At 44.1% G+C, this 25,891-nt stretch overlaps 1 protein-coding gene across 1 annotated transcript; it reads right to left on the bottom strand.

The window, feature by feature from the left end:
- On the bottom strand, positions 1–24,221 carry LOC140588987 (uncharacterized). The gene is made up of 10 exons (XM_072711646.1): positions 23,349–24,221; positions 18,498–18,716; positions 17,757–17,945; positions 16,740–16,892; positions 15,750–16,139; positions 10,074–10,169; positions 9,259–9,492; positions 8,928–9,087; positions 8,490–8,549; positions 1–983 (listed from the first exon to the last, which is right to left on the bottom strand). Exons 1-10 carry the CDS (start codon positions 23,970–23,972, stop codon positions 433–435), a joined length of 2,676 nt encoding a protein of 891 aa, XP_072567747.1. The 5' UTR covers positions 23,973–24,221; the 3' UTR covers positions 1–432.
- Positions 24,222–25,891: the final 1,670 nt, after the last annotated feature.

Below are 25,891 nucleotides of genomic sequence, written 5' to 3'. Positions count from 1 at the left end.
TAGGATAGAATAGGAAGCTTTTATTGTCAGTGCACAGGTAGCAAATACAATATATAGACAGAAATATATAAAATGTACATATACAGGGGAGGGGAAAAGTCCCCCCACTCATCAGGATTACAATTCATTACATTTTATTTTATTCAGAATCAGAATTCACTTTATTGGTACAACTGCATGTACTATGAATTTGTTTTGGCAGTTTTTGTGCATTTACAGACAACACAGAACAGAAGTCAGAGAAAAACAGTCATTTTGCATGAGTTTGGCAACTGAACAAACATTCATTTATTTTTGTCTGACACGTCACACTTCAGACAGAGTAAAAATGGTTATACTGGTTAAAAAGCAGATTTTACCTTTTTGCCACGGAGAAGCAGCGACATGTGACACTCTGATAAGGTAAAAATGATTCCTCCAGCACACAGTGAGCTATCCCAGCCTGCACAGGGACACGGAGGAGCTTAGATTTAAAAATAACCCTGAATAAAACCTAAACCCTGGACAGAGGGGTTCAGTGAATGAGGAGGTGAAGCTGTACAGGAGGGTCAGTCCATCAGAGGAGACTCTGTAGAAGGACAGAGTACCAGCCGCCCAGTCCAGATACACTCCTACTCTGCGGGAGTCTGAGGGCTCTATGGGTATGACAGTCTGTTTATTATTGTGCCAGACAGAGTAACTGTCAGGAGAGCAGTTCAGCATCCATGACTTGTCATTGAATCCAAGCCGACAGTCATCACTGTCTCCTTTCCTCCTGATTCCTTTATAAGTCACTCCTATCCAGTCTTCATATCCACTCCACTCAGCCTCCCAGTAACAGCGACCAGTCAGACTCTCTCTGCACAGAACTTGGTACCAGATGTCAAATCTCTCTGGATGATCAGAATATGGCTGCTCTGCCCCCACTGTCACCTTCCTGTTCCCCTCTGACAGAGACAGGACTCTGTTTGCTGTGTTGGGGTCCAGCGTCAGCTGGCAGGAGTCTGTAGGCAAGAGGAAGAGCGATTAATCCCATCACGAAGCCCAGCATCTCCATCATCATCACTGTCACACCTCACACACTCACTATCACAGAACTCGCTCCAATACACACATTTTATTCCCAATATACTCATGTAGCCGCCCGAGTCTGCGGCGCTCCGGCTGCCCCCTGCGCTGTGAGACACGCCGCGCTGAGAGACTCGCTGGGGACCGAACTGCACTTTAGCCTGCGCTCTATTATTCTGTACGATACATAAAATATAAAAATGAAGCAGGAATTCAAGTATGTGAAATACCTCATGAAATGTCGGATGCCCGCGCGACGCCGGCAGGAATACGCGCCAAAATGATGCGCGTGTTAAACTAATAGCCTTAATTACAGGTAAATAAAATTACAAACAGCATTCATCAAACATGTTAACCATAAAATTATACGACATAAAATTACCACTAAAAGTGAGCTGGTCTTTACGTCACAATATGAACTTCTTTCAAACCACTTTGGACACACACCTCTCTCCAGCAGCAAGCCGACGCGATGCTCCCAACTCGGACGCGGACGCATCTAGGCTGGTTCTCCGCAAAGCGCAACACTCGCGTATCTACACCGCGCATGTGTACACGGAAACGTTAATAGTTCTCCGGTCCAGCTGTGTACTTTGAATATGCGCACGTGTCCTATTTACGTATTATTATTAGTAAATTATTATTATGATATTCCTTGCACACGTACCACAACAGTGAGGTCTGTGTATATTTCCCTACGTTTTACAAATTCAAAGCGCCAGTTCACAGGGCTACCAACTTTCATCAACTGGCTGGCGTGAGATTTTCACGCATTTATATGCATGTGACAGTTTTATTACCTTGTAAATTGCCTGTAGGGTTTGCAAACTACCATGCTTCATCTGTGCATCTACATGAGGATAACGCGACGCATGCGCAAGGTGCATACCACCTGAAATTGGGGTGGCAGTACGGTCACGTTTTGTCACGGGACATTGTCTTTACATACGGTACAGATAGTATTAAAGTGGCATCTGATTTTTTTAAGAATGAGTGGCCAGACTAACTGTATATTTTCAGAGGCAAGAAAGAAAATATTCCAAACATTATTGTGTCCTTCTGTGTACAGCGGCTTCAGAATTTAATGGCAGTATAAGTCTATAAGAAAGCAGTGTCATGTATACAAAGTACAATGGAATTTTAACTTGAAACTTTCATAAGTAGCGTTATTTTTCAATACAGTTCCATCCATTCATCCATCCATCCATCCATTTTGTGCCACTTATCTAATCTAATATACACTCACCTAAAGGATTATTAGGAACACCATACTAATACGGTGTTTGACCCCCTTTCGCCTTCAGAACTGCCTTTTGATATTCCCTGCACACGTACGTTACCACAGCAGTGAGGTCTGTGTATATTTTACAAATTCAAAGCGCCAGTTCACAGGGCTGCCAACTTTGATCAACTGGCTGGCGTGAGATTTTCATTTCGGAACAAGGCTGCACACACATGCATGCGCATTTATATGCATGTGACAGTTTTATTACCTTGTAAATAGCCTGTAGGGTTTGAAAACTGCCATGAGGATAACGCGACGCATGCGCAAGGTGCAGTACCACCAGAAAGTGGGGTGGCAGTATGGTCGCGTTTTGTCACAGGACATTGTCTTTACAGATGGTACAGATAGTATTAAAGTGGCATCTGATTTTTTAAGAATGAGCGGCCGGAAGAACTGTATATTTTCAGAGGCAAGAAAGAAAATATTCCAAACACTATTGTGTCCTGTGTACAGCGTCTTCAAAATTTAATGGCAGTATAAGTTTATAAGAAAGCAGTGTCATACTGTATGTACAAAGTACAATGAAATTTTAACTTGAAATTCTTACTTGCCTACTTTCATAAGTAGTGTTATTTTTCAATACAGTTCCATCCATCCATCCATCCATCCATCCATTCATCCATTTTGTGCCACTTATATCATCGTTTTTTTCGTGTTCTATTCCTCTCTCCCCTGCAGTCCTTCTTCCTTTGATCTTCTCCTCTCTCTCCCTTTCTTGCTCCCAGCAGAGGCTCCTGATATCCGCCTCCTTGGCAGCTAAGTTGTTATTAACCTCTCACTGTAAATCTCCTGACCGCCTTTCCCTCTGTCTGGACGTCTACCTTCTTTAACTTGCTGCTGCTCGCACTGTCTGCGGCCTGAATTAATAATGCCTCTAGCTCTACTCTTCAGAGCTTCAACATGGGCAGCTAGTCAAGGGCTGGCTGGGGGTCACTGCGTGAGTCTGCATTATTTATTTATTCATTTACCTACGATCTACTCATCTATTTTAGTTAAATAATCTGACTCTGTTACGTCTTTATTTTCACTGTTTCTACTTGTATCGCTGTTTTATCCTCAGCTTTCAGCTGCACTCTCTCTGCATGGGCTGGGTGTGCCGGCGACTTGATGGATGATATATATGTGTGTGTGTCTGTGTTTTTTTCTTTTCGCTTACATGCTGTCTCAGGGTATTGGGGGGGGGGGGGGTTTGTTGTGTTTTGTTCTATGTTAAAATTGTTACGTAAAAATTTGATCACAAAAAATGCCCAATTGTACGGTGGCCGAGAGAGCTCAACACGCTGCAACTTCAAGAAAACACATGCAAACATAAAAAAACACAACAAATTAAGAAAACGTCTCCACCGGTTTGACAACACAGGCGCTGCAAATACGGAAACGCGCAGCAAACACAAAAAACGCGCTGCAAGCACAAAAAAAGCGCTGCAAATAGCAGGCACCACAACGGAAATGTTTCAGGGGGACCTCAAAAAGTGACGAACCCATCTGGGAGCTGAATATTTGTTCAGTGGCTTTTGGTCAGAGCAGAGGTGTTGTGCGTGAACTAAAAGGTGTTTTTTTTTTTAACAACCTGACCATACGATTCATTGGTCTTTTGGATACTATTAGACTAATCTGACGAATCACACACTTAACTGTGGAACGTTATTAATTTAATTGCCAATAAATATCTAAATAAATTTATGCAAATAAATGACAAAATTCTGCAGTGCTTCATTAATGGTTAAAATCAGGTCAAAATTCATTATAGATTGATGGAAAAAAATTTATTTTACAATTTATTCAGACCCCTTAATAATAATGAACGGAATACAAATAAAGCATGCTAAAATCGGTAACATTGTTATATATATATATATTTTTTCAGATCAAAATGTATTGTCCGTTCTGTGGCTTTCAGCGGCCAACTTTGCACAAATTTTGTAGCTCATGTGGGCGAAATGTTAGTTTTGTCGTGGAGAATGCCCCTAAACCTGCAGGTGAGGACCAGGGGGGTATTCCAGAAAGCAGGTTATGTGACATACCCGGGTAAGTTTAAGGGTAAGTTAGTGGATAACCTCAACTTTCGGTTCCAAAAACGGAGGTTAACTTTCTGGGTATGTACGTAACCATAGCAGCTTACTCTCTGAAGATAACCTGCTACTGAGCAGGTTATGTTCCAGGGTAAGTTTGTTGCAGAAGGTTACTGAGCATGGCGTGCCCTTTTGATGACGATCCTGTGAACGTGGAGGCATAAATTATACGAGGTTTTTTTCGCCGGGAGAGAGTTATAAGACCACCTATTGATATCTTTTCATTTCCTAATGATTATTTGAAAAAGCGTTATCAGTTTTCAAAAGAATCGTTCATTTACTTAACATCTCTTGAAACCGCACATTGCAAATGTCACAAACCCAAACCGCGGGTCTGCGCTTAGCACAGAAAACATTCTGTACACAGCGCTTCGGTTTTTTGCGTCAGGGCATTTTTTGTGCAATATGGGCGACGCAGAGCATGTAGGAAAGGCAACTGTGTGTAGAGCCGTTCGCACAGTATGTCTGGTACTTAACGCTTCTTACACACGTTTGTACAGTTCCCTGTCCATAAAGCTCTGCGTGTTATTGAAGAGGAATTCCACAGAGTGGTAGGTTTGTCCTTTGTAGTAAAATCTATGATGCATATTTAATATGTAGTCATACTATTTATATCTATAGCCTACATGTATTCATCCTGCACACACACACACTTGATACTTCCATATATGACTTTCTATTTCAGGGTTTCCAAATGTAATTTGTAATACATGTATAGTGACAATAAAAGGCATTCATTCATTCATTCATTCATAATTGGGTGCATTGATGGCACCTACATTCCTATTAAAGGTCCTTCAATAAATGAGGGAGACTATGTTGATAGATAGATAGATAGATAGATAGATAGATAGATGTCTTTATTGTCACGATACAAGTACAGCGAGATAGCGTAGGAAATCTATTCATAGTATCAATGTGCAGGTAACTTGATTTTGTATCCTTAATTTTTTGCCTTGTTAAAATCATCAAACTTTTTTCCACTAACTATAGGTAATCATTACAGGACAGTACAATGCTGGTTACCACTGGTTGTCCTCAGATGGGGTGAGGGGAGGTGGTGGTGGGCCCCCGCCAGCTAGACGGGCTTCAGCCTTTTTTCTATTAGCTATATGACAGAAGGAATATACTAAATCGTGTTTAATAAATAGTTAAGTGATCGTGTAATCAATTACCTTTTTGCAGAATGTTTTTGTGTTTCATTTTGACTTGGCTCAAAGTTCTTCTGGCTCCAGAAGGAATACACCTTATTAAATAAGAAACCATATATTCCTAGTCGATACACATTGTTATTTTAACCTAAAGAAATGAATGGCAGGAAAAGTAAATGCTTTCATAGTGATTTAACAGTCAAAAGGATACGGAAGGGTTACGTGTTTAATTATTTTTCATTATAATAAAAGGGGAGGCGATGTCAAATTTGCAATTTAATACACACGCATTTACTCTGTCCGTTATTTTTTGCCAAGCCAACTCTTTCTTTAGCCGATGCAGCCGTATTGCTTTTTTTCATTATTATTGGCTTGAATTCGTCATATGCGTGCATTAAAACTTCCAACTCCGCCTCTGTGAAGTATGCCGCTCTCTTTTTTTCACTTTGATTTTCCATTCTGACTCGTGAAATCGGCGATCAATTGAAAACGTCTTTATTTATGCACGGTGCACGCGCCTTAACTCTGGGTAACCAATAGGAGGTTGATTGAACTTACTCTTCTCAGGTGTTTTGGAACCGACATACTCATGGTATGCGGGTTTGGGGTATATCAACCCAGAGGTTAAGATTTACCAAATGGTAAGTTAACCAAGCTTTCTGGAATACCCCCCAGGTGTCATGCCAGGCTGTGCCCAGAGGTAATATGAACAAATAATCACTTTGGGTTCGTCACTTTTTGAGGTCCCCCTGAAACATTTCCCTTGTGGTGCCTGCTATTTGCAGCGCTTTTTTTGTGTTTGCAGCACGTTTTTTGTGTTTGCTGCGCGTTCGTGTGTTTGCAGCGCGTTTCCGTATTTGCAGCGCCTGTGTTGTCAAACTGATGGAGACGTTTTCTTAATTTGTTGTGTTTTTTTTATGTTTGCATGTGTTTTCTTGAAGTTGCAGCGCGTTGAGCTCTCTCGGCCACCGTACAATTGAGCGGGGAAACCATGGACCTGGCAACCCTTCATATGTAATGGTTTATACTGTAGATACACCTGTAAAGTGTGAGATGTCTGAATGCGGTTATACTCTGATAACGGCACTCACAGAAAGCCTCTCGTCCAATCAGGTTTCTTGGTCGGAACTAACCGTTGTGTAATGCATTATGAATGTTATTACTAAAAATATGGCCTTCAGTGAAGTGTCCCCATGTGACTATAGTGTCACATGGGAAGGGGGGGGGGGGTGTAGATATCTGTTTTCTTTCTCCCTCTTTTCCCAGATCTGTCAAGAACAGGACTGCTGCTCCTGGCTGTTAAGCCCTATCCATCTGAAATACAGGGCAACCCATCATTGGTGCTCAGTGTTCCAGTGGAAGATCTAACCAATCCCGACTGGTCTCTTCCTGATGGGAGGGGCCTACCATTCAAAAGCTGGCTGTGTCTATGTGTCTAGGAGGGGAGATATGGATGTGCTGTTAGTGTCATTTGGTGAATTTGTTGTCTTTGATACTCTCCTCCTGTCTTCTGCAATCCCCCCCTTGTGAAATTGAACAGGTAAGAAGTGTGTGCACATACATTAACACGTAGGTCCTCTCTCTGTATAAACACACTGGGTTAGTGCCACCTTCTGTATTTATGTTCGGGTGGGTAAGCCTAGTGTAGTCAGTTTTTATTATCAGTTTTTATTTTCTATCTTTGGTTTTAGTTATAATCTTAACAGGGTAGAGAAGAGGTGTTATGTTTTGTTAATTTCTTTCCTTTGACGCGTCCATGTTCTTTTCCCTGGGTCTGGCCCATCCTCCTGTGTTCCCAGCACCCAAATCCCTGTATTGGTTCAGTCAGAAAGACTGAAAGCTATTGCTCACCATGAATCCATGAAACTGAAACCTATAAATCAAGCCAGAAATCTTGGTGTAGTTCTGGACTCAGACCTAAATTTCAACAGTCACATAAAGACAATTACAAAATCAGCCTCCCACCACATTAAAAACATAGCAAGAATTAAAGGATTTCAAGATACAGAAAAGCTTGTTCATGTGTTTATTTTCTGAAGGCTAGACTATTGTAATGGTGTCTTCGCAGGTCTTGGTAATGAATCAGTCAGACAGCTGCAGCTCATCCAGAATGCTGCCACCAGAGTCCTCACTAACACTAAGGAAGTAGAGCATATTACACAGGTCCTTAAATCACTGCACTGGCTTCCTGTGCATCACAGGATTGATTTTCAAATATTTTTACTTGTCTACAAGGCACTAAATGGCACTAATTTCCGTAACGTTATGAAGCATCCAGACCCCTGAGGTCATCTGTGAAATATTTACTCAGTGTCCCAGAATGAAGACCAAGCAGGGTGAAGCAGCTGTTAGTCTCTATGCTCCCTGTCTGTGGTACAAGCTTCCTGAAGACCTGAGGTCTGCTAACACTGTCAGCTCATTATAATCAGGGCTTACAACGTTACTGTTTGCTACAGCTTTTCAATTTTCAGTTAAATTAAGCAGTAATTGAGTTTAGTAATACACTGCCTCTACAATGTAACTTCTTTTTAGTTAACTATTTTTTTGTTTTTTGGGCTTTTATGCTATTTACATGTATCTTTTAAATTGACAATTAATGCTTTTGCAAGTCCCACCTCAAAGTTCCAAGGAACCAAAAAAGAAAGGGTACTTTGGGTACTGGAACTTTTGGTACTGGTACTCAACCAGAAGTCAATGGAAAAGGGAAAGTACCAAAAGTACCGTACCTGGTGCAGTGGAAAAACACCCTGAATAAACTTGTCTTGCTTTACAAGTGGATTCAAAGTACTGACAAAAACAGCTCATGTAAATGTGAAAGGCCAGGAGGCAGCGGGAGAGAGAAAGAGAAGCTTCACTAGCAGAAGAAAACGAAAGACAATAAAACACACTCCACCTCATACAAGGAGAGAGAAGCGTGTGTGTGAACAGACTCACATTGTAAGAATTCTGCTCTGGTCCTGGGCACTAATACCGGAAGAATGGTGTCTTTGGTAACTAGAAGGAGAGAGAGAGAAACAGGGATGTGAGTAAAAGGAATTTACTTGTGGGAGATGGACTTCACTAACTGTGGAGATAACAGTAGGGGGGTATTATCATTATGAGGGACAATAACAGGCATTTTAACAAACTGCAAATCATGGTAAGTTACACTTGATACAGATTTTTGGATTCTGTAATGTAGAAGAAACATGAATCGTGATCTGGGTTTTGTATCCTGTAGAATTTAGAGCTCATTAGTTCTCATAAAGATTTAATCTTATTGGAAACAGAAACTGACTTGGTGACACAAACGTGAGGCTGACTGTACTGCATACTCTCTCTGCATGGTCTATATTAACATGAACAGACTGAAAAATGTTTTTATTTATCAACCTGTATGATGGATCTCCGCCATTTTCTTTTCGCAAACATTCTCCAGTTGATCCTTCAGCTCAGAAATCACCTTCCTCATGTTCTCAAAAGAGCAGCTTGGACTGACGGAGATTCTGGGTCCAAATCCAGCTTCAGGGGTGACAGGAAGACCCTGGCACCTCTACAGACACACAGTCTGATTAAATAGCTTCATCACAACAAATGTGTATGGAGATCTAATTAACAAGACCATTAACATCTGACAAATGACAGACTAGCTGAAATACAAATGAGAACATGCATCCATTTGATTACTCTGGTTTTCTTATTGTCATAGTAGCTGTTCTGTTACCTGGAGGAAATGGATGTGATCCTCTGTGTGTGAAAGCTGCTCCAGCTCAGAGTGTCTCCTCTTCAGTTCATCGATCTCCTGCTTCAGTCTCTCCATGCATCCATCAGCCTGACTCACTACAGCCTTCTCCTGATCTCTGATCAGCTGTATCACCTCAGAGCATCTTCTCTCAATGGAGCGGATCATCTCAGTGAAGGTCCTCTCACTGTCCTCCACTGCTGACTGTGCTGATCTCTGTTGGTGACACAGGGAGCAGAGGACAGTAAATTACAATTGGCCCCTTTTGAGACTCCAGAGAGCCTCATTGTACAATAGTGATGTGAGCTGACAGGAGGTATAAAAACAGCACAGGGCTGGGGTTTGGAGCGTCACGATGCTGGATGCCTCAGGTACTGAAACCCAGCCAGCACTGATTGGAAATGATCCCTCATTAAGCTCATACACTGTGAGCTGCAGGGATTTGGCAGAGACTGGTGGCTGTATGGGGCAGGTTGGTTGCCACCATTAGGTCTCAGTTTAATAGGTGACTTTCTTGGTGTTTATTTGCATTATGCTGAGTTGAAAAAAGTTGCATTTTTCTCAAATGAGCATTTTATGGTACTTTTCAAAATAAATAAGCTACTACCGCTGCAATGCCTGGTTAAACTCTGTTATCAAGCAACTTTGTCCCATTAAATCTCTGACCCAGAATAACCCACAGCAGCATTAATTTGATTAATCCCCACAATTCTATAAATCTGCAATGTGTTGAATTTGAGAGAAGATTCAACATGATCACAAGCCAGCTGTTATCTTCTCTTCAGGTTCATACTCACTGTGATTGAGGCCACAGCCTCTCTCAGCTCCTGCAGCTCCTTCTCTCTCATCTGAATTCTCTGCTGAAATTCCTTCTGTGTTTCTCCTACTTGTTTCTACAGACAAGAAACAAGATGACAAAATAAGTTTGTTTCATTAGCTGAGATCATATTCATTAATCACCCTGTCCAGGGTGGACCCCAGCCTTGGGCCCTATGCTGCCTGGGAAAGGATCCAGGTCCCCATGACCCTGACCGAGATAAGCGGATAGGAGATGGATGGATGGATATTCATAAATGATTTATTGACTGTAGGTAGGATAAACTGGACATAGACCCTTTGGTTCTGTTTCCACCTGGTATTAACATGCATCCTGGGTGATCCAATCACAAGTGCACAGCACTAATTACAGGTGTGAACACACCCAGGACACATTGAGGATGCACTGAGATCCGATCACTCAACCCACATTGGGAGGTGGTCTGGGCTGCATATGGCCACATTCTCATAGTAATGTGAAGGCGAATGTGTCCTGGGCTGCATTGCAGGACCGGCTACTCAACTGACGTCCTATTTCATTCATGTCAGATCGCATGTCAGTTGAGAATGAGCCACTGTGTAGTAAACTGCATTGTGAACAACAATAATGCATCTTTTCTCCTGTGACACTAAAAACTCTGAATCTGCTGGGAAGTTGGTTTAATATTGGACTGTTGTGACCCATTCATATGGAATCCGTCATCTGTCATAGTGTGCATCACTGATGTTACATGCAAATTCAGAAAAGATAATGTGTAAAATGTGATTATTAAAGATGTTTCAGAATTTGCACAGACCATATATTTAATGTGCATGTTGGGGCACGGCCTGGTGCAGGCAGGGAAACAAGGTGACGATCCACTTAAAAGATCCAAGACAAAGGGATTTAAGGAAACTGAACAAAACTGGAAAGACACAAAGTAAAGGAACAACAAGGGGTCAAAACTCACCAGGGAAAAAGTAGCTAAGAAAACGACACGCAGACTAACAGAGGGAATGGGGCAGCTAGTGATGTTAAGCTTGACACCGAAGCTCTGAGGTATGTGACAAAAAACCGATACACTGCATTCTGAAGCACAGCTTCGAGGTTTCCTCCGTTCCTCCCTAAACACGTGACCATGGTCATCTGAAGCTTGGTTCTGTACTCAGCCATATGGCTGCTTTGGAAACTGAAAATTTGGCGCAAACCTCATTGCCGGTTTCAAAGATGCTGTAGAGCAAATATATCAGCGCACACACACTGCAGCGTAAGTTTTAATCATAATCATAATTTAATATTCATATATTATTAATAATTTAATAATAATAACCATTAGTCATTATTGTGTTCAAGGTTCAGTTTAATTGTATGAATACATAATATCAGATTTGGGTGAGGGTATTACCCCATAATCTGTATAATATTCCCAGTATAGAGACCAAGAAGCAAATGATTGATGAGGCTTTGGTCAATATGATTGTGAAGGATTCACAACCCTTCACCATAGTGGATGATGCTGGATTTAGGGAGTTTGTGGGAATCCTGGATCCAACCTACATTCTCCCATCCAGGCAAACATGAAAGGGTCTGGTGGCAGAAATATTTAAGATAGAAAAAGAGAAAGCAAAGGAAGAGGTGAAAAAGGCCAAAGCAGCAAGTCTAACATCTGACACGTGGACATCCATACATATGGAAGCTTATTAAGCAGTCAAATGCCATTTTATAAAGGATAAGACTGAGCTGTCTGCCGTATCATTGGGAGCAGGAAAATTCCCAGAGTCTCATTCTGCAGAAAACATGGCTGCAGTCAAGGCAGCCTTGATGGAGGAGCGGGGAATACAAAATAAAGTCCGATGCTTGACACTGACGCTGCACAAAATATGATTACCTGTGTCAGACACACAACCTGCATTGCTCATACACTGAATTCGTTTGTGAAGCCATTGATCAGACACAAGGACCCTGACGATATCAGATCCAAGGAAGGACAGATGATGACCTACTTCAGAACAGTACAACTGCTAGAGAAAGGCTTTGTCAAATCCAACAGCAGATGGGCAGACCCACTCTCAAAATGGTTCAAGAAGTGGAAACCAGCTAGAATAGCAACTATTCGATGCTGCAATGATCACATGATCAAGAAGAGCCAGTTGGTGCTGCATTGGTCACTCTGAGGACAGAGCTCACAACCCTGACCTCAGAGGAATATCACATAATTTTTGAGTGTCTGGGTATTTTATGACATTTCAATGAGGCAACTGTTGCACTTTCTGAAGAGAAGAGAGCATCAGGATCCAAGGTAATTCCTCTCATCCGCAAGCTTAGACATGCTGTGAATCTGAAACTGTCCCAGACACAGAATGTCAAGGCCCAGCAGTTGTGCAAGAACCTCTTGAAGTTGCTCATTGAGAAGTTGTCAGTCTATGAGACCAGGAGCATAATGACACTGGCCACACTGCTGGATCCAGGATATAAAACTACAGATTTCTGTAGCCAATCTAATGCTCAGGCTGCTGTGAAACGCCATACAGCAGAGTGTGCATCCAGCCTAAGATTACAGGAGGCCCAGCAGAACCCATCCACACCAACATACATCCAGGCACCAGAACCAGAGCCTGCAGGAACCTCATCTGGTACTGCAATGCATACCGGTACTGTTGCAACCTTTCATGTTTTAATGATAATGTTCAATTAAACTAAACTGGGTTTACAGTTATTATTGCACAGTACAAAATGCACAGTGTATATAATGATTCATGTTTTGTCATTTTAGTTCTAGGTTAGTTCCAGGATCTTCTGGACAGTGACGTGATGAGAGAGAGCAAACGGGTCAAGGGTTCTACAGCAGATGCTACTGTGGAGGTTCAGCAGTACCTCAGTGACCCAAATATACTGCGTTCTGAAGACCCTTTGCAGTTCTGGGATATGCAGAAGGCTGTGTGAACACACATGTGAACTTGCGATACAGTTTTTATGCACTCCAGCATCCTACATTGCGTGTCAGTGGATATTCTCTAAAGCAGAAGTTATGAATAAACAAAAAACGTAACCAACTTAGTCCCCACACTGTTCAACAAATACTGTTCCTCAACAAACATCTGTAGTCCAATACCCCCTCGAGTTACGCAAGCACCCCTTCCCAGGTAATTCAGACGTTGCCCAAACCATAAGAAACTGCACAGCCCAACTTAACCAGTACATTCATGTTCATAAAGCACTACAGACCACTTGAATGTTTGCCTATTTGTATTTATTTTGATGCACTACACTCAGTCAAAATGAACTGCTATTTACTTATTTGACCACCTAGTGTCACTAATGTTCACCATTTAGAAAATCTTTGAGTACTGAACCATTTTTCGAAACAATTGCTTCGGAAAGCTTTGTTTTGCCATCACTATGGGCAACTAAGGGAAGATAATCAGGAAAAGCAACCAGGTAGAAAAACAGGCTGTGACTAAAGACAATTACCTAACATTCCACCACCAACACACAACCAATGAATCAGCAACAAACAGGAGGACAAGCACTTAAATACAACAGACAACCAAACTAACGAAGAGGCAGATGTGACACATAAGACAATTAACCAATAACAACGGCGCAGGGAAAACAGGCAACAGGTGCAGTAACTCATACTAATGAACACAAGACTAGGAAAACTCCAACAAACACTGAAAGTAAGAAACACTAATCACACACTAGGAATTCAACACTTAGAAAATACAGAGACATGTGGAACATAATAAAACAAGGCACAAGCTTCACAAGGAGAACACAGAACTAATACACACTAGGAAGAGAAGAAAACCAATAATGAAATGGAAGAGGTGAGGTTGGTTCCTGACCAGCCTCAAACCCATGACCAGATAGTCCCAGCCTTTGTGCCACAGACTCAACCCACTGAGTCAAATGCAGCCATGAGGGGAAACGGAAGAACACACTAGGGCCAAACACAATGAGACGACAAAGCGGATGGACAGTGATGGCTGCTGGCCACACGGGGAAGAGACACAAGGACAGCGATGGCTGCTGGCCACACGGGGAAGAGACACAAGGACAGCGATGGCTGCTGGCCACACGGGGAAGAGACACAAGGACAGCGATGGCTGCTGGCCACACGGGGAAGAGACACAAGGACAGCTATGGCTGCTGGCCACAGGGGGAAGAGACACAAGGACAGCGATGGCTGTTGGCCACACGGGGAAGAGAGACAAGGACAGCGATGGCTGCCGGCCACACGGGGAAGAGACATAAGGACAGCGATGGCTGCCGGCCACACGAGGAAGAGACACAAGGACAGCGATGGCTGCTGGCCACACGGGGAAGAGAGACAAGGACAGCGATGGCTGCTGGCCACACGGGGAAGAGACACAAGGACAGCGTACTGTGACCAAGTGTAGCACACTTGAATAAATTAATACTCCGTGTGGCGTTTGTCTTTGTTCCGTTTATTGCAAAATCTGCAATCACATACAACAGTTAGCGGGTTAGCAGCGTGCACGCCCGCGTATGAACGCTACTTTGGCTGCGTTTTATCTGAGCCAAAATGCTGCGTGACATAAACATGGAACACTTCCACACGAATTAACCAAACATCCTTTGCCTGAAGATATCTAATACACTAATACAAGCTAGGTTATTAACTATTCCTCTAGCCATTCACCACCGTCACTACATGCATTTTATGCGAACGCCATTAAGCCGAGTCCGCCTTTATACGGTACCAGTTTCACATACGCTTTCTTTTAAAATAAGAAACATGTCTCGCTTACTCACTGTTCACGTCTATTACACCATTTCCCTCGCATATGCTTTTGTAACTTCCTTGCTTACCTGCAATCACATACAACAGTTAGCGGGTTAGCAGCGTGCACGCCCGCGTATGAACGCTACTTTGGCTGCGTTTAATCTGAGCCAAAATGCTGCGTGACATCCCAGCACTGTTCACCGCTTGCCACCTACTGGCGGGAGTACCGTACTGTGTGTGAACTGCAGATTTCAGTGGTAAATTGCTTTCCTTCAGTTCAAAGTGTGGCCAAACCTAACAAGTCATCTGTAAATATAAATGGAATATTATGGGGGTAGCCTGGGATGGGCATAAAACAGCCAGATCCCTACACTCTCCCCCCCTAGAAAAAATGGCGTCCCGACATTGATATCACCCATCCACCTTATGCTTATTGCACAGTATTGTCCAGGTGGTCCGAATAGGAGGCAGCAGTCCATATAAAAGGAACACCAGATACACTGCTGTAAGCAGTTCCACATGTGACGTCTGTCTCCTCTTAACGTCACATGGTTGCCGTGAGTGTCATTGTGCACGTTAACAGTTCACAGCGGCCTCAGCCATTGGCCAGGATCTCTGTATCTTTCCTGAGAGTAAGGTACTCAGCCGGAGACCTAGTTCAGTACCATCACATAATGTATGTGGTTTGGTACATCCGTGATGGGTTCTTCCAAATGATCAGTACCATGTAACTAAATGACTGCAACATTTCAACTGAACATTAACATTACACTATCCACTTATGTCAGTATCATTTCAAAGTGACAATTAACACCATTAATGCGAAAAGGGAAACAAAGTGGGCTGTCCCACTTGATTATAAGTTAACATCTGTTTCGGCTTCCTATTTCGCAAAGGATACCGTCGCATTGCAGTAGTCCTCTGAACGTCCAGGTCCTCTTCATCAGGCTCAGGAGACTCGGCTTCACGTTCTGTCCCCGACATCACAGCACCACCATCCGTGACGTCTCCCGGGGGGTCAGCGTCCCCATTTCCTGGAACCTCAATGTCTCTCTCCCCTCTGTTAGGCCGTGGGTAGACGACATCTACACCCTCCCCTACCTCAACAATCGCTGCTTCATTCTCGGGGTAGAATGGAGGTGCCTCAGCTCTTAGTTGAGGCTTGACTCCTTCACCCAGGCTCCGTGTTATTGACTGAACGGCGTATTCTCCGTCAGAGTCCTCCGAGCAATTTTCCGATTCTGTATGTACTTGATGATGGTGGTCCCTTCTGCTGGGCTTCTGCTTAGCTCTTTCTGGTGTAAGGTCCTTCCCTACCTTTAAAAAGTCACAGGGTAGCAGGAGATTTCTGTGGACAACACGAAGTCGACCCTTCCCGCTCTCCGGCTTTAGTTCGTACACAGGGCTGTCTGGATGTTTCCGTTGAGTTACTACATGCACTTGATCTTCCCAAAAAGATCTCAGTTTCCCCGGACCTCCTTTTTCATTCAAATTTCGAATTAAAACTCTGCTTCCAATGCTTAACTCAGCGCCATGTACTTTCCTATCATACTGGGCTTTCCCCCATTCTTGCTGTCTACTAACTGTCCTGCGTGCGATCTGGTAAGCTTCTTCCATACGAATTTTCCACTTCTCTGCATAACTGTGATGTGATGGGCTCTTGTCTTCCTTTCCCAGGCCAAACATGAGATCGATGGGAAGCCTTGGGTTGCGGCCAAACAACAGGAAGTAAGGGGCGAAGCCTGTTGATTCACTTTGCGTGCAATTGTATGCATGTACTACTTTTGCCAAAGAGGACTTCCAATCAGTCTTGTGTTCTTTTGGCAATGTTCTGAGCATGGCCAGGAGTGTCCTGTTAAAGCGTTCCACCTGCCCATTTCCCTGGGGGTGGTACGGTGTTGTTCTTGACCCTCTCACCCCACTATACTCCTCCAGTTTCGCAAACAGCTTATTGCTGAACTCCTTGCCCTGGTCATGGTGAAGACGCACCGGGAAACCAAACCTTAACACAAAGTCCCCAAAGATCTTTTCTGCTGCTGTCTGTGCTGACTTATTCCGGCAGGGGTAGGCCTGCGCAAAGCGCGTAAAATGGTCCATCACCACCAGAATATATTCGTATCCTCCCTTACATTTCTCCAGATGCAGGTAGTCAATTGAGACTAGCTCAAAGGGATGTGTAGTGACTATGTTCACCAGGGGAGCTCTGGCTGGCTTATTTGGGTGCTTGCTCTTGATACAACTGCACACACGAGTGATGTAATGTTCTGCGTCTCTCTGCATATGAGGCCAGTAAAATCGATCTCTGATGAGATGCAGCACTCTCTCCACCCCAAGATGACCCATCTCCTCATGGAGTTCCTTGAACACCAGACTGTGGAATTTGTCTGGTAGGACCAACTGGGATCTGACAGCAGTCTTCCTGTACAGTAGTCCATCATCCTCCAGGTATAGCCTCTTTCTCTCCCTCGCCAGGGCTGCCAACTTGTTATTTGTCTTTTGGATCCCCACTTTAGGCCAACATCCTGAGGTAACATACCCAATTACCTCACCTATGACGGGATCCCTCCCTTGCGCCTCTCTCAGTGTTGACCTGGGGATCTTAGCAACAGACATCGTCCCTACAACCTTTTCTCCATCTAGCATTGTTGAAATGCTTACTGGGCACAGCCATGGTTCGCTGTCTTCCAGCTGGATAGACAGAGCCTGTGTCACACTCGTCATAACATCCGGTAAGACCTCATGTGAACATGCGCGCATGTATTCTTCCATGTCATAGGGCATGCGAGACAAGCCATCCGCATCTCTATTAGCTTTTCCAGGGCGATATTTAATTGTAAACTGAAAGTCGGCAAGTTCTGCTACCCATCTGTGTGTAGTTGCATTAAGCTTGGCAGTCGTGAGAACATATGTGAGAGGGTTGTTGTCGGTGTATACCGTAAATGGTGGGGAGTAGTAGAGGTAGTCCCGGAACCTCTCACATATGGCCCACTTTAACGCAAGGAACTCTAACTTCCCAGAGTGAAGATGGTAGTTTTTCTCTGGGGCAGTTAGCGTCCTGGAGCCGTACGCAATGACCCTCAGTTTTCCTCCTTGTTTTTGATACAGAATTGCCCCAAGCCCCTCCTGAGAGGCGTCACAATGAAGAACAAAAGGCTCTTCAAAGTCTGGGTATCCCAATACCGGGGGCTCAGACAGGAAATCTACCAGCTGACTGAGGACTTGTCGGTGCTCTATTAGCCACTTTATTGGGTGTGCTGAGGGCAACTGCTCTGATTTCTTTTTCTTCCCTTTCTGATATTTTGTTTTTGTTAGGGTTTCTGCTGCATTACTCAGACAGAGCAGATTGTACAGGGGCTTTGCTATGCGGGAGAAATTTGGGATGTAGCTCCGATAGTATGACACGAATCCCAAAATTTGTCTTAATTCTCCAACTGTAGAGGGTGTTTTCTGCTTTAGTGACTGCACGGGGGCAACCTCCGCTGGATCCATTGTGTACCCATCCTTCGCAATAATCCTCCCCAAGAACCGCACCTGGTTCTTAAAGATCTCACACTTCCTAGGTGTTAATTTCACTCCATGGGTGATGTATCGACACAAAACTATTTTCAGGTCCTGCAGGTGGGCATCAAATGATTTGGAGTGAACAAGGTTGTCATCTAAATATGGTAGACATACCTCATCCCGTAATCCAGTTAAACACTCCTCCATTGATCGTTGGAACTCGGCAGGAGCCGAGGACAGGCCAAATGGGATTCTCACCCACTCATATAGCCCCCAGGGTGTAATGAAGGCGGTGAGAGGGCGGCTCGACTCTTCCAGGAAGCCCTGGTGATAGGCCTTCCCTTGATCTAACACCGAGAACCATTCACTGCCTTTGAGGCTGTTTATCATGTCCTGGATACGGGGTATGGGATGACGGTCTGGGATTGACTTTTTGTTCAACTCCCGGTAGTCACAACACAACCGGAGGCTGCCGTCTTTCTTCCTTACACAAACAATGGGGCTTGAGTAGTGAGACCTTGATTTTGTGATCCAGCCTTGGTTCAGAAGGTCTTCTAAGTACTCCTTGACTTCTTTATGTAGTGGCCTGGGTATTGAAATGTAAGTTTTCCTGACTGGGGTTGGATCACTCAGACGAATTTTTAACTGAAGGGATGGAATGGTTCCCACATCTTTTTCATCTCGAGCAAATGCACTACTAGTCTCCCTAAGCAGCTGCTTCACCTTTAATTGCCGATCTGGTGGAAGGTGGTGCAAGGGGACTGGGGGGTCCCAGGATTTCTGTTCGTCTTCACTTGCTACCACATTAACTGACTCCTCATTACTGTGGGTCTTTTCCACCACCTGATTACCTTCCTCTGGCCTCACCGGTGCCGGATAGACAGTCTTCACTATCTGCGTTTGTCCCAATATCGTTCTTGGAGGAAGTGAAATGTTGCGTGTCGTGTTATTTACAATAGGAATAGCAACAGGAGACCAGGTCCCCCTCTGCAGACGTACAACACTTCCGCTGATCTTTAATCCATCGGGCCACTGAGGATCTGAGCTGGGTTCAAACAAAACATCTTGTGATGTGCAGAGTGGACCTGCCCTCACCCCACACTTCACGGCCTTTGCCTGGCCAGCTGGGATCGTGACCTTTTCTCTTCCTACCTTCACCGTCGCCTCGCCCAATGTGTCATCCCCAGCTTTCATAACTTTCAAAAACACCTCAGCTTTCTTACTATCAAATGAGAAGGCATTGCTGACGACCTCTGTAATGACTCTGGGTGGCTCCATACCCTTTGTTAGCAGATACTCTATGACATTGAACCCAATGATCGGCTCACCTGCCATTCCTCCCCCTTCAGTAACTAACACAGGCACTAACAATTGCAACTGGGGGCCCGTTTGGGCAGGTAGTTCGAATCTGATCTCCACCCAGCCAGTGAAGGGGATCGTTGTCTGATTAACTGCCTTTCCTTCTAGAGTGCCTGGCCCCAGGATCTCAACCAGACTTCTCAATCTACTGTGTGGTAAATGGCGTTGTCTCCAGTTCTCACTGATCAGGCAGACTTGTGACCCTGTATCCCACAGTGCCTTTGTTTCCACCCCATCTAGGCGGCAGAGGATGTTATATTTCTTTCCCACCAAATTAAGTAACTGGGCTCTTCGTTTTGGGGACAGAAGGTTGATACTGGCCATATCTTTGCCCGGCATCGGCCTATCTTGTTCAACAGCTGCCAATTTAGCTTCCAGCTGCTGTATGCCATCAGTAAGGAGTTTGGGGGTATTACCCACCAACCCACTGTGGTAACTGTGTTTTTGAGGCTGGACTGGACTGTGTGTGACTGAATGGCAGGACATGTCAACCGTGTCTGCCCTACTGATGGTCCTCCCCCTCCGGCACCCTCTTGATACATGGCCGCTTTGTCCACATCTGAAGCAGTGGTTGCACTGTTCCTCATTGTGTTTCTCTTGGCAGTCTCTGCATCCACGTCTACGGTTTACTTCCTGGAGACGGGGCACTCTCGACGATCCGCACCTCGCATTTTTCATCATCTCTATTTCACCCTTCAACTGTTTTATCATCTCTAAGAGCTCTGATTCCTTTTGGTTTGCCCCTCGTTGTGTTTTGACCATTTTCCATTTTGTATTCGTTGCCGATGGCTGTTCTGATCCACTGGCACCACTCTCCGTTACCTCTTGCTTATTGACTTCGGCTTTTACTTCACGGACTTTAAATTCTTTACTATTCTTCTTCAATTTTTGTTGTCTTTCCCATTCAAAACTTGCAGCCTCATTTATTTTGGCAATCAGGACATCATCTGTCACCGTAATGTCATCCAGATAACTCTTAAGTTGATACTTTACATTGTCGCTGGTCAACCCTGTTCCCACTGCTCTCAGGAATTTTTTCTGAATTAATTCTGCGCTGTACTGTTCATCCGATCCTGGTTCTCTTGATGCAGCTAGAAGTCTCTCCTTCAGTTCTATAGCTCTAAACAGAAAATTTTGGGGTGATTCATGACTGTATTGAATGAGGTTTAACAAGCGGTGGTAGAGATCAGTGGGACTATCTTCCTTATAATGACCCTTCAATATTGTTCGGAGCTGGGGAAGAGTGAGGTCTGCTTTAATTTCCAACATATCTCGAAGACTAAGACCCGGATTGATGGCCCTGACGACAGCTTCGACTATTTCACTTTCGCTGTGACCCTTCTTTACTCCCATATTAATTTGATGCATCAAATTAGTATATGACAATTTGTCTTTTTGGCCCCTCTCTCCAATTTGGCCATTGATTTTGAATTCGCGACGTATGGTTAGTTCTGGTGGCAAATTGACAGAAGACCCAATCGGGAGAGGCACTTGTTGACCCTGGTTCTGGCCTGTCATTTTGATGGTTAACTGTCTCATTTCTTCCTCAATGCGTTTAGTGGAGGCTTGAAAGCTTGACTGTAATGCAGCATATTGCTCCTGCAATGTGGCCAGCATGGCTGCATCTCTCTTGAGGCTAACGGGGCTCTGTGTCTGTTCATTGGACTCTTTTAGTGCTTGGGCCCTATCTATTAGGCGAAGCAGGAATTCACGGGCAACCTCCTCTTCCTCATTTTCAACCACTTCATTCACTGTTTCATTAATGGAATTAATCAGCATGTGCTTCTTTGTCTGTTTTTCAGTCGAGATTTTACCTTGCCAACACACTTCCCTAAGCTGCTCGAAACGTAACTGCACCAGTATCTCACCGAGTCGATCCTGCAGCTGTTCCAGCTCCATGCTGTGTGTCTTCTTCACTCCAACTGTAGCACAGCTGATCCCGGGTTTCGGCACCAATTTTTGTAGCACACTTGAATAAATTAATACTCCGTGTGGCGTTTGTCTTTGTTCCGTTTATTGCAAAATCTGCAATCACATACAACAGTTAGCGGGTTAGCAGCGTGCACGCCCGCGTATGAACGCTACTTTGGCTGCGTTTTATCTGAGCCAAAATGCTGCGTGACATAAACATGGAACACTTCCACACGAATTAACCAAACATCCTTTGCCTGAAGATATCTAATACACTAATACAAGCTAGGTTATTAACTATTCCTCTAGCCATTCACCACCGTCACTACATGCATTTTATGCGAACGCCATTAAGCCGAGTCCGCCTTTATACGGTACCAGTTTCACATACGCTTTCTTTTAAAATAAGAAACATGTCTCGCTTACTCACTGTTCACGTCTATTACACCATTTCCCTCGCATATGCTTTTGTAACTTCCTTGCTTACCTGCAATCACATACAACAGTTAGCGGGTTAGCAGCGTGCACGCCCGCGTATGAACGCTACTTTGGCTGCGTTTAATCTGAGCCAAAATGCTGCGTGACATCCCAGCACTGTTCACCGCTTGCCACCTACTGGCGGGAGTACCGTACTGTGTGTGAACTGCAGATTTCAGTGGTAAATTGCTTTCCTTCAGTTCAAAGTGTGGCCAAACCTAACAAGTCATCTGTAAATATAAATGAAATATTATGGGGGTAGCCTGGGATGGGCATAAAACAGCCAGATCCCTACACAAGCTTCATTATTTATGTCAAAGCTGCTCCACACTTTATTAATATTAGTGAAATGTGCCAGTAAAAATTACTTGAATGTAAAATTAAAGCATGTAGGTAAGAATGTGTGTTCAGTAGCCTAGAAAATGGATGTGTGAATAGAAACATATAATAACAGTGTAACTGTTTATATAGTTTTATATTGGGCTGTCAGAAATTCAGTCCCACTCCAGCCCTGACTACTTTGCTCCTTTTACTTCACACTCTGGCTGTTTCATGTTTACTGCACCATTCTCAGTAAACTCTACACAATGCAGTGTGTGAAATTAAAATCCCAGGACGGTGGCTGTTTCTGAGATGATGGAGCCGCTACTCTTATGCTGAGCTCCATTTACCTCGGAGGTCGGAACTCTGAGCTGGGAATGACGTCACAGACGAGTTAAACACGTTCCAGTGCAGCAAGTCGACAGCTATTTAGCAAAACCAGGGACCGGTTTCAAAAAGCAAAATGTCTTGCTTAGCCAGATAACTTGTTGGATTTAATGTGCCCCAGTTTAAATGAACTTTTTCTTCATTCACTTATATTTAGTCCAGACTACCTTAAATCTGACAAGCTGTCTGACTGAGCAAGACATCCTGCTTTCTGAAATGGGCCCCAGTTTTAGCCCAGTTAATTGTTAGCCACTGTATGTGTGATCACATCATATTTAAACCCTCTTAGCTCACACATCTCAGCCATTCAGATGCTCAGCCAAACAGTAAGTGAACCTCTTGACCCTGTTTGCTTGCTGTATATATTCAGCTAGAGCCACATGATTCGATGTTTGAAAGAGTTTCAGTAGCAATTAAATCAGAACTTTTTAAACGTGCACTTTCAGTTAATTTTTCTTTCATGTTACCAAACCAGACTTGTTTTGAGTGATTTGTGGCAACATTTGTTAAGACAAAATCCATTTATTTAAAATTAACTTTATATTTATATAAGAAAACTTCTGGCCTGACCTGTATCTCCGTCGTTCTTGCAGCAGCTGAGACTGTATCATGGCCTCTGTGTTCATCCATCACACACAGCAGACAGACACACTGCTGGTCGGTACGGCAGTAGACCTCCAGCGGTCTGTCATGGTGGGAACAGACCTTGTCCTGCAGACGTCCAGTGGCATCAGTCAGCTTGTGCTTCTTAAAAGCTGGAGACTCATAGTGAGGCTGGAGGTGAGTTTCACAGTAAGAGGCCAGACACACCAGGCAGGACTTGACAGCTTTGTGTTTTCTCCCAGTACAGAAATCACACTCCACATCTCCAGGTCCAGCATAATGGTCAGCAGGAGTAGCTGCTTGTAGTCCAGTCTTCTGCAGTTTCTCCACCACCTCAGCCAGTATGGTGTTTCTGCCCAGAACAGGCCTGGGTATGAAGGTCTGTCTGCACTGGGGGCAGCTGTAAACTGCAAGACGATCCTCCTGATCCCAGCAGCTCTTAATGCAGCTCATACAGTAACTGTGTCCACAGGGAATAGCCACTGGATCCTTCAGTAGATCCAGACAGATTGCACAGCTAAACTGGTTCTGATCCACTGCGACACTGGCTTCTGCCATTTTACCACGAGCACTGATATGATTCAGTTTCATTTTCTCTCACTTCCTGCTTCTCAGGCTGCAGTAGGTGTGGTTTTGGACTGAAGCCAGACTGAGAAGAGCAGACTGAGCAAACACTGGAGTTGGAGTTTATAACTAAAATAGTACATTATGCAAACTATACACACAACAGACATTTAGCTTTTATGAGAATATCTGTTACTGACATTGTTTTTCCGAAAACAACAATAATCCTTACTCTTTCATTTCGTACAGTAGATAGAAATTAGTTAGAAAGGTATAAGAGAGCAGTTCTACTGAGAATGAATTTCTGTGTCTGTTTAGAAACATGTTTGGGATCATGTGGTTTCAGGTGAAACATGCAGGTATGTGCAATTATAGACAGACTGTGTCAGGTTTAGACAGAACAAGCTTTGCCAAGTACTGTCAATCTACATATTTGTTTTTTTACATTATTATATATACAGTGGTACCTCAGTTCTTGAACTCATTAGAAGTCGAATTTCTTAAAAGTCAAACCAACCAGTTAGAAAAAAAATGACCTAGAACTCAATCTGAATCTCAGAAGTTGAACCGTGAACGCTGACCTAAGATAAGTTGCATGGATGTGGAAATGAGTCAAGGCGGCACGTCTCTCAGCGGAAACAAAGGGTAACACTTCAGTCTCAGCCTCGCATTCGCTGTGATAGCATCATGCATGTTTACAATAGCTGAATACATATATTTAGACAGTAAAAATATATTTAGACAATGATAGACAGTAACAGTAATTATTATTATATAATAAAATACATTTAAAAATAAAGATTTCTCATTAATTATTTTAATATCATTAATAGTAAACCATTAATACATTTATTTATAACAATATTGTCGTGCTGAGCGGGGACGGAACGGAGACAAAGGCGCAGACGTCAAGGTATCGGGGAATACGGGGTTTAATTACAGGTAGGCCTAAGTGTCATGACCTGCTAGTACAATCCTTGTGTGTGCCACGCCCCCTCCTTAACCACATGTGCTGCCCCGTTAGTAATCAGCTGTTTTGAGTGATCGCTGATTAAGTCCTGTGTATTTTAGTCTGCGTCTTAGTCCGTTTCCCTAGGTTTGTCAGTGAAGCCTCATTGTGTAGTGTTGCCGTCCATTACCTGTTCCATGTCCCTAGTCCCTTTGTTGATTAAATCCCGTATTCCCCAATCCTACGTCTCTTTCTCCTGCCTCCTCGTCTCGTGCACCGCTACTGATCGTAACAGAATGACAGACCTTCAAAAGAAAGCGCATAACCTCAAGGAAGAGGAGTACCTCGTCCTGACTGACGAGGTACTTTATTGGCTACGGCAGCCTGAGGTAAGAGCGGATCCAGCGGCTCGGGCTTTAGCCAACTGCCCGGCGACGCGTAACAAGCGAAGAAGGTGCGCGAAAACCTCCACCGGCTTAGAGAAGTGGCAGCGGAAACAATTTTTCGGCAGGTGGATGTCGACAGCAGGCTACCCTCTGGTCGGCAGTCTGGGCTTCCGAACGGACCCCAGAGCTCACTGCGAGAAGGAGGGAGAAGCGGAGTCTCCATAAGCAGGAATCACCACCGGGGATCTTTCTAGGGGCTACTCTGATCTCCGCTGCTTCCTCTGCCAGGTGTCGGGAGATGCTCCTTTCGATGCTGGAGCTAGCAGTGTTCAGCCCTGACGTCACCACCGCCACTTTACACAAGCGGGTGTCTGACGCCTGCATCGCTGCCGCTTCCTTCCCCATGCTGGCAGCTCGCCCCTTTCTAGGGACAGGTCAGTTGGGGATGCCACACTGCAGGTCCTCCAACTCTCTAGAAGGACGGCGCCCGCTGCTGGGCGGATCACATGCTAGCTCTCCTTCGCCCCCCGCGGTTACTGTTTTACCTGACCCACCTGTGCTGGATGTCCAACCTGTTTTTGTCCTGCCTGTCATGCCCGTGCTGCCTGACC

Source organism: Paramormyrops kingsleyae, chromosome 4 (assembly GCF_048594095.1).
Source record: "Paramormyrops kingsleyae isolate MSU_618 chromosome 4, PKINGS_0.4, whole genome shotgun sequence".
In the NCBI taxonomy this organism is placed as follows: domain Eukaryota; kingdom Metazoa; phylum Chordata; class Actinopteri; order Osteoglossiformes; family Mormyridae; genus Paramormyrops; species Paramormyrops kingsleyae.
This window is presented reverse-complemented; position numbering and strand designations above follow the sequence as displayed.

What these genes read in the sequence shown, in the direction of transcription:
- LOC140588987 (XM_072711646.1), bottom strand. Translation starts at nt 23,972, where the DNA reads ATGAAACTGAATCATATCAGTGCTCGTGGTAAAATGGCAGAAGCCAGT. An exon ending in CAAGAACGACGGAGATACAG is followed by an intron (nt 18,717 to 23,348) that starts GTCAGGCCAGAA and finishes CCCCGTATCCAG; the next exon opens with GACATGATAAACAGCCTCAA. An exon ending in AGGCTGTGGCCTCAATCACA is followed by an intron (nt 9,493 to 10,073) that starts GTGAGTATGAAC and finishes TGTCACCAACAG; the next exon opens with AGATCAGCACAGTCAGCAGT.